This window comes from Salvelinus alpinus, chromosome 8 (genome assembly GCF_045679555.1).
Source record: "Salvelinus alpinus chromosome 8, SLU_Salpinus.1, whole genome shotgun sequence".
NCBI classification, from domain to species: Eukaryota; Metazoa; Chordata; class Actinopteri; order Salmoniformes; family Salmonidae; genus Salvelinus; species Salvelinus alpinus.
This window is the reverse complement of record NC_092093.1, coordinates 45,642,938-45,661,352: the sequence shown is the minus strand read 5'-3', so window position 1 is coordinate 45,661,352 and position 18,415 is coordinate 45,642,938. Positions and strand designations below refer to the sequence as shown.

Sequence of the window (18,415 nt, the reverse complement as noted above, 5' to 3'; positions counted from 1 at the left end):
TATATGCTGTATCTGTATTCTACAGGTTGGCTATATGCTGTATCTGTATTCTACAGGTTGGCTATATGCTGTATCTATATTCTACAGGTTGGCTATATGCTGTATCTATATTCTACAGGTTGGCTATATGCTGTATCTATATTCTACAGGTTGGCTATATGCTGTATCTGTATTCTACAGGTTGGCTATATGCTGTATCTGTATTCTACAGGTTGGCTATATGCTGTATCTGTATTCTACAGGTTGGCTATATGCTGTATCTATATTCTACAGGTTGGCTATATGCTGTATCTGTATTCTACAGGTTGGCTATATGCTGTATCTGTATTCTACAGGTTGGCTATATGCTGTATCTATATTCTACAGGTTGGCTATATGCTGTATCTATATTCTACAGGTTGGCTATATGCTGTATCTGTATTCTACAGGTTGGCTATATGCTGTATCTGTATTCTACAGGTTGGCTATATGCTGTATCTGTATTCTACAGGTTGGCTATATGCTGTATCTGTATTCTACAGGTTGGCTATATGCTGTATCTATATTCTACAGGTTGGCTATATGCTGTATCTATATTCTACAGGTTGGCTATATGCTGTATCTATATTCTACAGGTTGGCTATAGGCTGTATCTATATTCTACAGGTTGGCTATAGGCTGTATCTGTATTCTACAGGTTGGCTATATGCTGTATCTGTATTCTACAGGTTGGCTATATGCTGTATCTGTATTCTACAGGTTGGCTATATGCTGTATCTATATTCTACAGGTTGGCTATATGCTGTATCTGTATTCTACAGGTTGGCTATATGCTGTATCTGTATTCTACAGGTTGGCTATATGCTGTATCTGTATTCTACAGGTTGGCTATATGCTGTATCTGTATTCTACAGGTTGGCTATATGCTGTATCTGTATTCTACAGGTTGGCTATATGCTGTATCTGTATTCTACAGGTTGGCTATATGCTGTATCTGTATTCTACAGGTTGGCTATATGCTGTATCTGTATTCTACAGGTTGGCTATATGCTGTATCTGTATTCTACAGGTTGGCTATATGCTGTATCTGTATTCTACAGGTTGGCTATATGCTGTATCTGTATTCTACAGGTTGGCTATAGGCTGTATCTATATTCTACAGGTTGGCTATAGGCTGTATCTATATTCTACAGGTTGGCTATATGCTGTATCTGTATTCTACAGGTTGGCTATATGCTGTATCTGTATTCTACAGGTTGGCTATATGCTGTATCTGTATTCTACAGGTTGGCTATATGCTGTATCTGTATTCTACAGGTTGGCTATATGCTGTATCTGTATTCTACAGGTTGGCTATATGCTGTATCTATATTCTACAGGTTGGCTATATGCTGTATCTGTATTCTACAGGTTGGCTATATGCTGTATCTGTATTCTACAGGTTGGCTATATGCTGTATCTGTATTCTACAGGTTGGCTATATGCTGTATCTGTATTCTACAGGTTGGCTATATGCTGTATCTGTATTCTACAGGTTGGCTATATGCTGTATCTGTATTCTACAGGTTGGCTATATGCTGTATCTGTATTCTACAGGTTGGCTATATGCTGTATCTGTATTCTACAGGTTGGCTATATGCTGTATCTGTATTCTACAGGTTGGCTATATGCTGTATCTGTATTCTACAGGTTGGCTATATGCTGTATCTATATTCTACAGGTTGGCTATATGCTGTATCTATATTCTACAGGTTGGCTATATGCTGTATCTATATTCTACAGGTTGGCTATATGCTGTATCTATATTCTACAGGTTGGCTATATGCTGTATCTATATTCTACAGGTTGGCTATAGGCTGTATCTCCCCCAGGTATATCTACCAACAGATCAAGAAGTATGAGAGTGAACGAACAGCCAATCAGAGCACATACTGGTGAGTTCCTTCCTGTTATCTCATATCCCTGTTGTTTTCAGGAACATGACATCAGTCATTAAATCCATGTTTATCTCCTGTTATGTACAATACCAGTCAAAAGTTCCAGAACACCTACTCATTCCAGGGTTTTTATTTGTACTATTTTCTACATTGTAGAATAATAGTGAAGACATCAAAACTATGAAATAACACACATGTTATCAGTAGTAAGGAAAAAAGTGTTAAACAAATCAAAATATATTTTATATTTGAGATTCTTCAAAGTAGCCACCCTTTGCCTTGATGACAGCTTTGCACACTCTTGGCATTCTCTCAACCAGCTTCACCTGGAATGCTTTTCCAACAGTCTTGAAGGAGTTCCCACATATATTTTGAGCACTTGTTGGCTGCTTTTCCTTCACTCTGCGGTCCAACTCCATCCCAAACCATCTCTATTAGGTTGAGGTTAGGTGATTGTGGAGGCCAGGTCATCTGATGCAGCACTCATCACTCTCCTTGGTCAAATAGCCCTTACACAGCCTGTAGGTGTGTTTTGGGTCATTGTCCTGTTGAAAAACAAATGACAGTCCCACTAAGTGCAAACCAGCATATCGCTGCAGAATGCTGTGGTAGCCATGCTGGTTAAGTGTGCCTTGAATTCTAAATAAATCGCAGTGTCACCAGCTAAGCTCCCCCACACCATCACACCTCCTCCTCCATGCTTCACGATGGGAACCACACATGCGGAGATCATCCGTTCACCTACTCTGCGTCTCACAAAGAAACGGCGGTTGGAACCAAAAATATCAAATTTGGACTCATCAGACCAAAGGACAGATTTCCACAGGTCCAATGTCCATTGCTCATGTTTCTTGGTCCAAGCAAGTCTCTTCTTCTTACTGGTGTCCTATAGTAGTGGTTTCTTTGCAGCAATTTGACCATGATTCGACCATGAAGGCCTGATTCACGCAGTCTCCTCTGAATAGTTGATGTTGAGATGTCTGGTAATTGAACTTTGTGAAGCATTTATTTGGGCTGCAATTTCTGAGGCTGTTAACTCTAATGGGAAAGGGAAAGGGGGATACCTAGTCAGTTGTACAACTGAATGCCTTCAACTGAAATGTGTTTTCTACATTTAACCCAACCCCTCTGAATCAGAATAATTGGGGAGCTGCCTTAATTGACATCCACGTCTTCAGCGCCTAGGGAAGACTGGGTTAACTGCCTTGTTCATGGTCAGAACGACAGATCTTTACCTTGCTCTAACCACTAGGCTACCTGGGTCTTCCTTTCCTGTGGCGGTCCTCATGAGAGACAGTTTCATCATAACACTTGATGGTCTTTGCGACTGCACTTGAAGAAACGTTCAAAGTTCTTGAAATTTTCCTCTGACTGACTTTCATGTCTTAAAGTAATGATGGACTGTCATTTCTCTTTGCTTATTTGAGCTGTTCTTGCCATAATATGGACTTGGTCTTTCACCATATAGGGCAATCTTCTGTATAATACCCCTAATTTGTCACAACAGAACTGATTGGCTCAAACGCATTAAGAAGGAACGAAATTCCCCAAATTAACTTTTAACAAGGCACACCTGTTAATTGAAATGTATTCCAGGTGACTACCTCATGAAGCTGGTTGAGAGAATGCCAAGAGTGTGCAAAGCTGTCATCAAGGCAAAGGATGGCTACTTTGAAGAATCTAAAATGTAAAATATATTTTTATTAAACTTTTTCTTCTCACTATATGATTCCATATGTGTGTTTTCATAGTTTTGATGTCTTCACTCTTATTCTACAATGTAGAAAATAGTAACAATAAAGAAAAACCCTGGAATGAGTAGGTGTGTCCAAACTTTTAACTGGTACTGTAGCTGTGATGAGCCAGGCTAGCAGGGTGGCTGGGTAGAGATGCACCTTTTTAGTGTACTTAGTTCAGGTAACTGACTAGAAGAAGAGGTGGGGTTTTATTAAGCAAGGCTGACTGTACATGTCTTCCAACAGGGTGGTATTTGAGCTGCTCTGGAGAGACTATTTCAAGTTTGTAGGAGCCAAATACGGAGACAGACTGTTTGACATCAAAGGTAAAGTTGGAAAGCCAGTTGTATATGTTGTCTTCATCTGAAGCTTATTGCACATTGTCTCATGGTTGTTATGTGTTCTCATCAGGCCTTCAGGACAAATCCATCCCTTGGAAGAAGGACATGAATCTGTTCAATGCATGGAAAGGTTAGGGAGAAATCATTACAAATCTGTATTCTTTACAATACCACTCTGATCTACGAGGTGACTACACAGAGCTGTATAAGGCAAGTATAGGGAAGGGAAAGTCTGTGGGATGCAGTGTGGTAAATATACCGTAACAATGTTGAAACTGATATCTCTCATTCTACTGAGTTGATGTAACTCCTCTGTCTCGTTATCCTAGAGGGTCGTACCGGGGTGCCATTCGTTGATGCCAACATGCGAGAGCTGGCACTGACAGGGTTCATGTCTAACAGGGGTCGCCAAAACGTAGCCAGCTTCCTCACCAAGGACCTGGGACTAGACTGGAGGATGGGGGCCGAGTGGTTCCACTACCTATTGGTGAGGCTCCTGGCCAGGGTTAGGACCTGGGACTAGACTAGAGGATGGGGGCTGAGTGGTTCCACTACCTATTGGTGAGGCTCCTGGCCGGGGTTAGGACCTGGGCCAGGGTTAGGACCTGGGACTAGACTGGAGGATGGGGGCTGAGTGGTTCCACTACCTATTGGTGAGGCTCCTGGCCAGGGTTAGGACCTGGGACTAGACTAGAGGATGGGGGCTGAGTGGTTCCACTACCTATTGGTGAGGCTCCTGGCCGGGGTTAGGACCTGGGCCAGGGTTAGGACCTGGGACTAGACTGGAGGATGGGGGCTGAGTGGTTCCACTACCTATTGGTGAGGCTCCTGGCCAGGGTTAGGACCTGGGACTAGACTGGAGGATGGGGGCCGAGTGGTTCCACTACCTATTGGTGAGGCTCCTGGCCGGGGTTAGGACCTGGGCCAGGGTTAGGACCTGGGACTAGACTGGAGGATGGGGGCTGAGTGGTTCCACTACCTATTGGTGAGGCTCCTGGCCAGGGTTAGGACCTAGGTCGGGGTTAGGACCTGGGACTAGACTGGAGGATGGGGGCTGAGTGGTTACACTAGCTATTGGTGAGGCTCCTGGCCAGGGTTAGGACCTAAGTCGGGGTTAGGACCTAGGACTAGACTGGAGGATGGGGGCTGAGTGGTTCCACTACTTACTGGTGAGGCTGGTTCCCAAGCCCAAATCAACCCCTAGCCCCTACCTTTGACCCCTAGTCTCCCTCTGCACTTAGATCTGAAAGGATAGGACAGATGTATCCAAGGTGGTGGGATCTCGACCCAGCCTATGATAGGACAGATGTATCCAAGGTGGTGGGATCTCGACCCAGCCTATGATAGGACAGATGTATCCAAGGTGGAGGGATCTCGACCCAGCCTATGATAGGACAGATGTATCCAAGGTGGTGGGAACTCGACCCAACCTATGATAGGACAGATGTATCCAAGGTGGTGGGATCTCGACCCAGCCTGTGATAGGACAGATGGATCCAAGGTGGTGGGAACTCGACCCAGCCTGTGATAGGACAGATGGATCCAAGGTGGTGGGAACTCGACCCAGCCTGTGATAGGACGGATGTATCCAAGGTGGTGGGAACTCGACCCAGCCTGTGATAGGACAGATGTATCCAAGGTGGTGGGATCTCGACCCAGCCTATGATAGGGCAACATGGAACTAAAATCTTAAGGCTTTATTTAGATAAATATGTGACTGTGGGTATACCTATTGAATGGTTTCAGGTCACACCAGGCTGGTTAGGAGACCAGTAGTGGACAGTAACCGGAGGTCTGACCAATCAGTTCCATCTCTCTACTTCCAGGTGGACCATGACGTGAGCAGTAACTATGGTAACTGGCTATACAGCGCGGGGATAGGAAATGACCCGAGGGAGAACAGGAAGTTCAACATGATCAAACAAGGACTCGACTACGACAACAACGTATGTTTCAGTCTGACCAATAAACACTGTAGAACTACCACAGCTTTACCTGAAGGTGAAAGACAATAAACACTGTAGAACTACCACAGCTTTACCTGAAGGTGAAAGACAATAAACACTGTAGAACTACCACAGCTTTACCTGAAGGTGAAAGACAATAAACACTGTAGAACTACCACAGCTTTACCTGAAGGTGAAAGACAATAAACACTGTAGAACTACCACAGCTTTACCTGAAGGTGAAAGACAATAAACACTGTAGAACTACCACAGCTTTACCTGAAGGTGAAAGACAATAAACACTGTAGAACTACCACAGCTTTACCTGAAGGTGAAAGACAATAAACACTGTAGAACTACCACAGCTTTACCTGAAGGTGAAAGACAATAAACACTGTAGAACTACCACAGCTTTACCTGAAGGTGAAAGACAATAAACACTGTAGAACTACCACAGCTTTACCTGAAGGTGAAAGACAATAAACACTGTAGAACTACCACAGCTTTACCTGAAGGTGAAAGACAATAAACACTGTAGAACTACCACAGCTTTACCTGAAGGTGAAAGACAATAAACACTGTAGAACTACCACAGCTTTACCTGAAGGTGAAAGACCTGCAACGTTGGCATGTCAGATTAGATCATCCAGTCTCCAAAGCTAGTTGCTTCATAACTACTTATCTGATGTTATGATGTCTGCTTCCTTGGGGTTAACACGTAAAGGGAGGAGAACGCTATGGCAATATACCATAAAATTACCCAGAACGTTTCTGCTGTGACAACTTTGAGATACTGTGTTTGTAATAACTAGTGATTGTCCCCTTGAAGAGGATAGGAGACGATGTCAGACACTGGTTTTGTAATAAGTGATTGTCTGTTGTGGTGGAAATTCTACCTTTAACTAATAATGAGAAGAGGCATAGTCAATAATCAATCAAGGTATTACTTTTATTAGAAACGTATTATAATAAGGAGGAGGGCGCACCACCCACGCAGGTGAAATGGAGTGAGAGCCTCCTGTGCAAACAGTACGTAAGCCTTTATATAGTCTAGCTATCTAATGCAAACACATGATCTTATGTATGTGTGTGTGTGTACAGAAGGAGAGACAAAACTGGGTTACGGGGTACAGACTATAATGAAAAGGTTGTCTCAGTCTGTCGCAACGGAGTGAGGACAATAGGTGCCAAAGTGACAGGAAGTCACTCCAGACATACTTCCTCTAACAGTAGCTCAACGGTTCCCCCAAGTTGGGCAAGCAAGCACCTTTCACTGTCGGCCCAAATGATGTACAGTCGTGGCCAAAAGTTTTGAGAATGACACAAATATTAATTTTCACAAAGTCTGCTGCCTCAGTTTGTATGATGGCAATTTGCATATACTCCAGAATGTTATGAAGAGTGATCAGATGAATTGCAATTAATTGCAAAGTCCCTATTTGCCATGTAAATGAACTGATCCCAAAAAAACATTTCCACTGCATTTCAGCCCTGCCACAAAAGGACCAGCTGACATCATGTCAGTGATTCTCTCGTTAACACAGGTGTGAGTGTTGACGAGGACAAGGCTGGAGAGCACTCTGTCTCGCTGATTGAGTTCGAATAACAGACTGGAAGCTTCAAAAGGAGGGTGGTGCTTGGAATCATTGTTCTTCCTCTTTCAACCATGGTTACCTGCAAGGAAACACGTTCCGTCATCATTGCTTTACACAAAAAGGGCTTTACAGGCAAGGATATTGCTGCCAGTAAGATTGCACCTAAATCAACCATTTATCGGATCATCAAGAACTTCAAGGAGAGCAGTTCAATTGTTGTGAAGAAGGCTTCAGGGCGCCCAAGAAAGTCCAGCAAGCGCCAGGACCGTCTCCTAAAGTTGATTCAGCTGCGGGATCGGGGCACCACCAGTACAGAGCTTGCTCAGGCATGGCAGCAGGCAGGTGTGAGTGCATCTGCATGCACAGTGAGGTGAAGACTTTTGGAGGATGGCCTGGTGTCAAGAAGGGCAGCAAAGAAGCCACTTCTCTCCAGGAGAAACATCAGGGACAGATTGATATTCTGCAAAAGGTACAGGGATTGGACTGCTGAGGACTGGGTAAAGTCATTTCCTCTGATGAATCCCCTTTCCGATTGTTTGGGGCATCCGGAACTTGTCCGGAGAAGACAAGGTGAGCGCTACCATCAGTCCTGTGTCATGCCAACAGTAAAGCATCCTGAGATCATTCGTGTGTGCGGTTGCCTCTTAGCCAAGGGAGTGGGCTCACTCACAATTCTGCCTAAGAACACAGCTATGAATAAAGAATGGTACCAACACATCCTCCGAGAGCAACTTCTCCCAACCATCCAGGAACAGTTTGGTGACGAACAATGCCTTTTCCAGCATGATGGAGCACCTTGCCATAAGGCAAAAGTGATAACTAAGTGGCTCGGGGAACAAAACATCGATATTTTGGGTCCATGGCCAGGAAACTCCCCAGACCTTAATCCCATTGAGAACTTGTGGTCAATCCTCAAGAGGCGGGTGGACAAACAAAAACCCACAAATTCTGACAAACTCCATGCATTGATTATGCAAGAATGGGCTGCCATCAGTCAGGATGTAGCCCAGAAGTTAATTGACAGCGTGCCAGGGTGGATTGCAGAGGTCTTGAAAAAGAAGGGTCAACACAACAATTGTCAATAAAAACCTTTGAAATGCTTGCAATTATACTTAAGTATTCCATAGTAACATCTGACAAAAATAACTAAAGACACTGAAGCAGCAAACTTTGTGGAAATTAATATTTGTGTCATTATCGAAACTTTTGGCCATGACTGTACAGTTGAAGTCTGAAGTTTACATACACTCAGGTTGGAGTCATTAAAACTAGTTTTTCAACCACTCCACAAATTTCTTGTTAACAAACTATAGTTTTGGCAAGTCGGTTAGGACATCTACTTTGTGCATGACACCAGTAATTTTTCCAACAATTGTTTACAGACAGATTATTTCACTTATAATTCACTATCACAATTCCAGTGGGTTAGAAGTTTACACACACTAAGTTGACTGCCTTTAAACATCTTGGAAAATTCCAGAAAATGTCATTGCTTTAGAAGCTTCTGATAGGCTAATTGACATAATTTGAGTCAATTGGAGGTGTACCTGTGGATGTATTTCAAGGCCTACCTTCATACTCAGTGCCTCTTTGCTTGACATCATGGGAAAATGAAAAGATATCAGCCAAGACCTCAAAGAAAATTGTAGACCTCCACAAGTCTGGTTCATCCTTGGGAGCAATTTCCAAACGCCTGAAAGTACCACGTTCATCTGTACAAACAATAGTACTGTCGTGTCTTTGCTATCGTTAAATTGAAGACTTTTTATCAAAGATTCCTGTAATTAGGGATTACGCGATCACTTGAGTAATAACGTAACTAATTAACTATGAATTCGAGGGCACCAGGGAAAGTTATTAGATTACAAAGTTATAATTTCCCAATATAACCTTTCAGATATTTTCATATCTGATCAATAGTCCTCTAATTAATGATTTATTTACTTTACCTCACGTTATTCTCATTCCAAACGTCGTAAATTGTTGATTATCTGCACGAACCCAGTCTTCACTATGAGTCATCCATACATCAATTGTCTTAAATCATTTATTTATTACTAACTAATTAATTCACAGAAATGCATAAACAAACAAACAAACTTAAAACAGTTACATGAAATGATGGGAGAAATATGCCCTAGTGGGCTGAACCGGCATTGCGGCTTGTTAGACAAAGGGAAAGTTGCGTTTGACTAAGAATTCACTACAGAGTCCATAATTATAACAATTGACATGCTAATCCTTTACACATGAACGCTCACTCATTCGGGAACAATTGCAATCAATATATATATATATTTACGCTCGGTGTGTGTCGTCTTGATCGTTGGAGAGAAGTTCGTTTTTGTTGGAGTTCCTTCTGTCGTAGTTATTGTGGAGAGCTCAGAGTGACATTCGTTATAGAATGGATGTTTCGGCGGTTGTCTTTCTTCGCGTTCAATGATACCGAATTCCTAGCTGCAGACTAGTAGTCAATATCAACGACTTGTTCTTATTCGTCTTAAGAGTTTAACCACGTGGTATGGTTAAAGATTCAGCAATGGTACTTAACCTTCGTTCTCCTCATGGAGGATAAACATGGTCTAATGGTAATTTCTTAGAGTTGGCTTTTATTCGGATAGCAGAGAGGGGCTGTCCCATGGTCTCTGACCCAACTGGCTCAGGGCGGTCCCTGGATTTAGTTCAAATACAACAGGGATTTGTATTTTTCTTCATTAAACAGTTCAAAATCATATTACACAATTATACAAACAGTATCATACTCACTCATTCATTTTATACAACAAACAGATGTAAACCTCATATCTGAGGTTATTATATAAACAGCGATATGGTAATGTAGTCCCACAGTCTCACATGAGTTTCCCACGTGGTGACAAATGGACCGGTTCATAGCTGGACTCTCCACCGATCCTTTATACTTTTGCAGGAACATGAAATATGTTCGTACCTCAAGTTCTGTGAGGTGGGAGAAAATTCCTTTGTCCTGAAAGTTTACCCTCTGTCTAATACTGTTGGGCCATGAGGAGATTCTCAGGAATTTACGACCTCTCTGTGACCACAGCATGGGTTGAAGAGGCAGGGAGAGGGGGTGGTGAGGTTTGCAATACCCAAGCAGGCGACGTCATGACAGTACGCAAGTATAAACACCATGGGACCACGCAGCCATTATACCGCTCAGGAAGGAGACACGTTCTGTCTCCTAGAGATGAACGTACTTTGGTGCGAAAATTGCAAATCAATCCCAGAACAACAGCAAAGGACCTTGTGAAGATGCTGGAGGAAACAGGTACAAAAGTATTATATCCACAGTAAAATTAGTCCTATATCGACATAACCTGAAATGCCTCTCAGCAAGGAAGAAGCCACTGCTCCAAAACCGCCATTAAAAAAAGCCAGACTACGGTTTGCAACTGCACAAGGGGACAAAGATCGTACTTTTTGGAGAAATGTCCTTTGGTCTGATGAAACAAAAATAGAACTGTTTGGCCATAATGACCATCGTTATGTTTGGAGGAAAAAGGGGGAGGCTTGCAAGCCGAAAAACACCATCCCAACTGTGAAGCATGGGGGTGGCAGCATCATGTTGTGGGGGTGCTTTGCTGCAGGAGGGACTGGTGCACTTCACAAAATAGATTGCATCATGAGGGAGGAAAATTATGTGGATATATTTTAGACATCAGTCAGGAAGTTAAAGCTTGATCGCAAATGGGTCTTCCAAATGGACAATGACCCCAAGCATACTTCCAAAGTTGTGGCAAAATGGCTTAAGGACAACAAAGTCAAGGTATTGGAGTGGCCATCACAAAGCCCTGACCTCAATCCTACAGAACATTTGTGGGCAGATCTGAAAAAGCGTGTGTGTGCAAGGAGGCCTACCAACCTGACTCAGTTACACCAGCTCTGTCAGGAGGAATGGGCCAAAATTCACCCAACTTATTGTGGGAAGCTTGTGGAAGGCTACCCGAAACGTTTAACCCAAGTTAAACAATTTTAAGGCAATGCTACCAAATAATAATTGAGTGTATGTAAACTTCTGACCCACTGGGAATGTGATGAAAGAATTAAAAACTGAAATAAATCATTCTCTCTACTATTATTCTGACATTTCACTTTCTTAAAACAAAGTGGTGATCCTAAATGACCTAAGACAGGGAATTTTTACTAGGATTAAATGTCAGGAATTGTGAAAAACTGAATTTAAATATATTTGGCTAAGGTGTATGTAAACTTCCGACTTCAACTGTACACACACAGAGCAGTTAGAACAGGCCTCTTATTAATACACACACAGAGCAGTTAGAACAGGCCTCTTATTAATACACACAGAGCAGTTAGAACAGACCTCTTATTAATACACACACAGAGCAGTTAGAACAGACCTCTTATTAATACACACACAGAGCAGTTAGAACAGACCTCTTATTAATACACACACAGAACAGTTAGAACAGATCTCTTATTAATACACACACAGAGCAGTTAGAACAGACCTCTTATTAATACACACACAGAGCAGTTAGAACAGACCTCTTATTAATACACACACAGAGCAGTTAGAACAGACCTCTTATTAATACACACACAGAGCAGTTAGAACAGACCTCTTATTAATACACACACACTTTTCTATCTTTATATGAGTTAGTTTCTTTAACAAACTCAAGACCAATGCCAGGCTTAAAGAAGGATATTTTACTACACAAGCATTAGTAAGGTTTAACAGAAAATGTCGTCACACGCTCATCTTCAAGGGGGACTATGTTAGACACTAGGTTTGTAATAACTAGTGATTGTCTCTCCTCTTCAGGGGGACTATGTTAGACACTGGGTCCCAGAGCTCAAGGGGATCAGAGGGGGGGAGGTCCACACCCCCTGGACCCTTAGCTCCGCCTCCCTGTCTCACGCACTGGTGTCCCTCAACGACACATACCCCTCCCCCGTTGTCATGGCGCCAGAATGGAGTCGCCACACCAACAAGAAGCCGGTGGGTGTTAAAGATGTGAATTTCATAGAAAGAGGAAGTGGTGTAGGAAACAACACTGTTTAGTGGTGTATGTAGATCTACGTTTCTAGAATGGCTCTACCGGTTATGATCAGATGTTTAGTGGTGTATGTAGATCTACGTTTCTAGAATGGCTCTACCAGTTATGATCAGATGTTTAGTTGTGTATGTAGATCTACGTTTCTAGAATGGCTCTACCAGTTATGATCAGATGTTTAGTGGTGTATGTAGATCTACGTTTCTAGAATGGCTCTACCGGTTATGATCAGATGTTTAGTGGTGTATGTAGATCTACGTTTCTAGAATGGCTCTACCGGTTATGATCAGATGTTTAGTGATGTATGTAGAGCTATGTTTCTAGAATGGCTCTACTGGTTATGATCAGATGTTTAGTGGTGTATGTAGATCTACGTTTCTAGAATGGCTCTACCGGTTATGATCAGATGTTTAGTGGTGTATGTAGAGCTATGTTTCTAGAATGGCTCTACCGGTTATGATCAGATGTTTAGTGGTGTATGTAGAGCTACGTTTCTAGAATGGCTCTACCGGTTATGATCAGATGTTTAGTGGTGTATGTAGAGCTATGTTTCTAGAATGGCTCTACCGGTTATGATCAGATGTTTAGTGGTGTATGTAGATCTACGTTTCTAGAATGGCTCTACCGGTTATGATCAGATGTTTAGTGGTGTATGTAGATCTACGTTTCTAGAATGGCTCTACCGGTTATTATTAATGTACAATCGGGTGAGAAAGGCCTTGGTCAGGGAGGTGACCAAGAACCCGATGGTCACTCTGAAAGAGCTCCAGAGTTCCTCTGTGGAGATGGGAGAACCTTATTTATTTTATATATATATATATATATAGTTTCTTTTTCCCCAGTTTTTAGTTTTTAGTAAATTGGCAAAATGTCTAAAAACCTGTTTTTGCTTTGTCATCATGGGGTATTGTGTGTAGCTTGATGAGGAAAACAATTAATTTAATACATTTGAGAATAAGGCTGTAACATAACAAAATGTGGAAAAAGTCAAGGGGTCTGAATACTTTCCGAATGCCCTGTATATAACATTCAAAGGACCCAAATGGTCATAAGGATAATTTAAGAATTGACTTGATTAATTAATTTTTGTGCTAACAACCTGTCCCAGAAATACGTCACTTCACAGTCGTTGTCGCTTGAGACATTTGTTTTGTTATGTGAACCTGTCTTACAATAAAAGGTACTTCAAGGCTATTATCTTGACACATCAATTTCAAAGTGTTGGTTCTTAATGTAAAGTGATCTCTCCTGCAGACTGGTGCTGGGCCCTCGGCCAGAGGAAAGACGGGTCCGTCCCACACCCCTAAACAACACAAGGACAGAGGAATAGACTTCTACTTCTCCAAGAGCAAGAACTTCTGATGGAGCAGACTGACTGAAAAGACTGAAATAACTGTTGGGCTTCCGCAAGGAAATGGTTTGACCCATTCCTGCTTTATATTAGTGGATGGTTTGACCCATCCCCGCTTTATATGGGTGGATGGTTTGACCCATCCCCGCTTTATATGGGTGGATGGTTTGACCCATCCCCGCTTTATATGGGTGGATGGTTTGACCCATCCCCGCTTTATATGGGTGGATGGTTTGACCCATCCCCGCTTTATATGGGTGGATGGTTTGACCCATCCCCGCTTTATATGGGTGGATGGTTTGACCCATCCCCGCTTTATATGGGTGGATGGTTTGACCCATCCCCGCTTTATATGGGTGGATGGTTTGACCCATCCCCGCTTTATATGGGTGGATGGTTTGACCCAGCCCCGCTTTATATGGGTGGATGGTTTGACCCATCCCCGCTTTATATGGGTGGATGGGTGTGGAGCACATGGTTTTGAGAAGGTACTGCTGAGTGGGTGGGGTGATACAAACAACTTTTTTGTTTCTGTTTTATAATGCCACTGTTTTATGTTTCATATAATGTTTTATCGATTTCTATCGACTTGTTACAGAACCATTTAAGGTAGTACCTGTATTGGTTGTTTTTTACTCTCTACAAAAGCAGCCATATCTTTATCATGGTTCATAATAAACATGTTGATGCTGGTCGTAATGTTTCCTATTTGTATTTATTATGGATCCCCATTAGTTCCTGCCAAGGCAGCAGCTACTCTTCCTGGGGTTTATTATGGATCCCCATTAGTTCCTGCCAAGGCAGCAGCTACTCTTCCTGGGGTTTATTATGGATCCCCATTAGTTCCTGCCAAGGCAGCAGCTACTCTTCCTGGGGTTTATTTATTATTATGGCCAGCAGCATACCACCCTGCATACCACTGCTGGCTTGCTTCTGAAGCTAAGCAGGGTTGGTCCTGGTCAGTCCCTGGATGGGAGACCAGGTGCTGCTGGAAGTGGTGTTGGAGGGCCAGTAGGAGGCACTCTTTCCTCTGGTCTAAACAAAGATCCCAATGCCCCAGGGCAGTGATTGGGGACACTGCTCTGTGTAGGGTGCCGTCTTTCGGATGGGACGTTAAACGGGTGTCCTGACTCTCTGAGGTCATTAAAGATCCCATGGCACTTATCGTAAGAGTAGGGGTGTTAACCCCGGTGTCCTGGCTAAATTCCCAATCTGGCCCTCAACCATCACGGTCACCTAATAATCCCCAGTTTACAATTGGCTCATTCATCCCCCTCCTCTCCCCTGTAACTATTCCCCAGGTCGTTGCTGCAAATGAGAACGTGTTCTCAGTCAACTTACCTGGTAAAATAACGGTAAAAAAATAAAATAATTATGGATCCCCATTAGTTCCTGCCAATGCAGCAGCTACTCTTCCTGTGGTTTATTATGGATCCCCATTAGTTCCTGCCAAGGCAGCAGCTACTCTTCCTGTGGTTTATTATGGATCCCCATTAGTTCCTGCCAATGCAGCAGCTACTCTTCCTGTGGTTTATTATGGATCCCCATTAGTTCCTGCCAAGGCAGCAGCTACTCTTCCTGGGGTTTATTATGGATCCCCATTAGTTCCTGTCAAGGCAGCAGCTACTCTTCCTGGGGTTTATTATGGATCCCCATTAGTTCCTGTCAAGGCAGCAGCTACTCTTCCTGGGGTTTATTATGGATCCCCATTAGTTCCTGCCAAGGCAGCAGCTACTCTTCCTGGGGTTTATTATGGATCCCCATTAGTTCCTGCCAAGGCAGCAGCATCTCTTCCTGGGGTTTATTATGGATCCCCATTAGTTCCTGCCAAGGCCACAGCTACTCTTCCTGGGGTTTATTATGGATCCCCATTCGTTCCTGCCAAGGCAGCAGCTACTCTTCCTGGGGTTTATTATGGATCCCCATTAGTTCCTGCCAAGGCAGCAGCTACTCTTCCTGGGGTTTATTATGGATCCCCATTAGTTCCTGCCAAGGCAGCAGCTACTCTTCCTGGGGTTTATTATGGATCCCCATTAGTTCCTGCCAAGGCAGCAGCTACTCTTCATGGGACTCATTCGGGAGCAGCTTAGTAATTTCATTTACTTGAGCTCCGGGATAATACATTGTTTTTGCACCAGGAATAGTCACATTTCTTACCATGGAGCTGCCGAAAATCACAGCTGGTGAGAAGGTCGAGGAAATCTCACGCTTCACAGGATTCAGAGAACCCTTTAAGGACGGGAGAGAGGCAGGATAACTTGAGCTGGGGGAAATAGCGACTGTTCTTGAATCTGTAAGTGTGGCAAGTGAAGATTGTGATAATGAAGAAAGGAACAAAAGGAGTGAAAGTTGTAGTAGAAGATGAGGACCGGTCCAATAATGATATATTTGGGAAATCCATTTGTAATATCGAGGACTGAAGAAAGCAGTGAGAAAGGTGGATTCAATCAAGGTGTCACGCCCTGGCCTTAGTATTCTTTGTTTTCTTTATTATTTTAGTTAGGTCAGGGTGTGACATGGGTATTTATGTGGGTTTTGTAGTGTCCAGGGTGATTGTAAGGTTTAGGGGGTTTATTTAGAGTAGTTGGGTTTATGTTTAGTATAGTTGTCTAGCAGTGTCTATGTTGTGTGTAGTTGTCTAGGAAAGTCTATGGTTGCCTGAATGGGTTCCCAATTAGAGACAGCTGGTTTCTGTTGTCTCTGATTGGGAGCCATATTTAGGGTAGCCATAGGCTTTAGTTTGTTGTGGGGAATTGTCTATGTCTGAACGTTTGTAGCATGTGTGTGTGCACTACGTTTATTAGCTTCACGGTCGTTTATTTGTTTTGTTAGTTTGTAAGTGTTTTGTTTCGTTTTGCCTTCTTCTATAATAAAAGGAAGATGGCTTATTTTCCACATGCTGCGTTTTGGTCCGTCTCTCCTCCACACGATCGTGACACAAGGTGACTAGAAGCGGCCATGTTTTGGTTAAGCTGGAGACTCGTTAGATAAGCAGTAACAGTCAAAATTCTGGACACACCTACTAATTCAAGAGTTCTTTATTTTTACTATTTTCTACATTTTAGAATAATACTGAAGCCATCAAAACTATGAAATGACACATATGGAATCATGTAGTAACCAAAAAAGTGTTAAACAAATCAAAATATATTTTATACTTCTTCAAAGTAGCCACCCTTTACCTTGATGACAGCTTTGCACACGCTTGGCATTCTCTCAACCAGCTTCACCTGGAATGACGAACAGTCTTGTAAGAGTTCCCACATATGCTGATCACTTGTTTGCTGCTTTTACTTCACTCTACGGTCCAACTCATCCCAAACCATCTCAATATGGTTGAGGTTGGGTGATTGTGGAGGCCAGGTAATCTGATGCAGCACTCCATCACTCTCCTTCTTGGTCAAATAGCCCTTACACAGCCTGGAGGTGTGTTTTGGGTCATTGTCCTGTTAAAAAACGAATGACAGTCCCTCTAAGCGCAAACCAGATGGGATGGCATATCGCTGCAGAATGCTGTAGTAGCCATGCTGATTAAGTGTGCCTTGAATTTGAAATAAATCACAGACAGTGTCACCAGAAAAGCACCATCACAGCTCCTCCGTGCTTCACGTTTGGAACCACACATGCAGAGATCACCCGTTCACCTACTCTGTGTCTCACAAAGACACGGCGGTTGGAACCGAACATCTCAAATTTGGACTCCTCAGACCAAAGGATAGATTTCCATTGGTCCAATGTCCATTGCTCGTGTTTCTTGGCCCAAGCAAGTCTCTTCTTCTTATTGGTGTCCTTATTGGTTTCTTTGCAGCAATTCAACCATGAAGGCCTGAATCATGCAGTCTCCTCTGAACAGTTGATGTTGAGATGTGTCTGTTACTTGAACTCTGAAGCATTTATTTGGGCTGCAGTCTGAGGTGCAGTTAACTCTAATGAACTTATCCTCTGCAGCAGAGGTAACTGGGTCTTCCTTTCCTGTGGTGTTCCTCATGAGAGCCAGGTTCATCATAGCACTTGATGGTTTTTGGGACTGCACTTGAAGAAACGTTCAAATTTCTTAAAATGTTCCATATTGACTGACCTTCATGTCTTAAAGTAACGATGGACTGACGTTTCTCTTTGCTTATTTGAGCTGTTCTTGCCAAAATATGGACTTGGTATTTTACCAAATAGGGCTGTCTGTGTACCACCCCTTCCACAAATTAAGGCACACCTGTTAATTTAAATGCATTGCAGGTGACTACCTCATGAAGCTGGTTGAGAGAATTCTAAGATCCTCCCTGCTCTCCTGTGTCACTCGCTCCCTCCCCCTCCTGCTAGAGCGGCACCTCTCTCTCCCTACTCTTTATCAGCTCTGGATAATAAAGTAGCTTAAAAAATGACTTTCTGCTGCTTACCTCACTCGGATTGAACAATCCGACCAGGTCTATATGGAACGGGTCTACTTGTCCTCGGTTTATTTTATTTAGGCATATCAGGTCCGGGTGGGAA

General features: G+C 42.9%; 1 protein-coding gene across 2 annotated transcripts in view; it reads left to right on the top strand.

Moving 5' to 3' along the window:
• The window catches only part of cry-dash (cryptochrome DASH), a 64,782-nt gene extending 50,160 nt beyond the window's left edge, over positions 1–14,622 (top strand). Inside the window, exons 7-13 of one of the 2 annotated variants that reach the window (XM_071414050.1) lie at positions 1,824–1,913; positions 3,899–3,978; positions 4,064–4,123; positions 4,323–4,480; positions 5,820–5,939; positions 12,345–12,521; positions 13,831–14,622. In XM_071414050.1, coding sequence (XP_071270151.1) covers positions 1,824–1,913; positions 3,899–3,978; positions 4,064–4,123; positions 4,323–4,480; positions 5,820–5,939; positions 12,345–12,521; positions 13,831–13,938 — 793 coding nt within the window. In that variant the 3' untranslated portion in view covers positions 13,939–14,622. The remainder of the gene's footprint in view (positions 1–1,823; positions 1,914–3,898; positions 3,979–4,063; positions 4,124–4,322; positions 4,481–5,819; positions 5,940–12,344; positions 12,522–13,830) is intronic. The other variant, XM_071414051.1, reaches the window with a different exon arrangement.
• Positions 14,623–18,415: the final 3,793 nt, after the last annotated feature.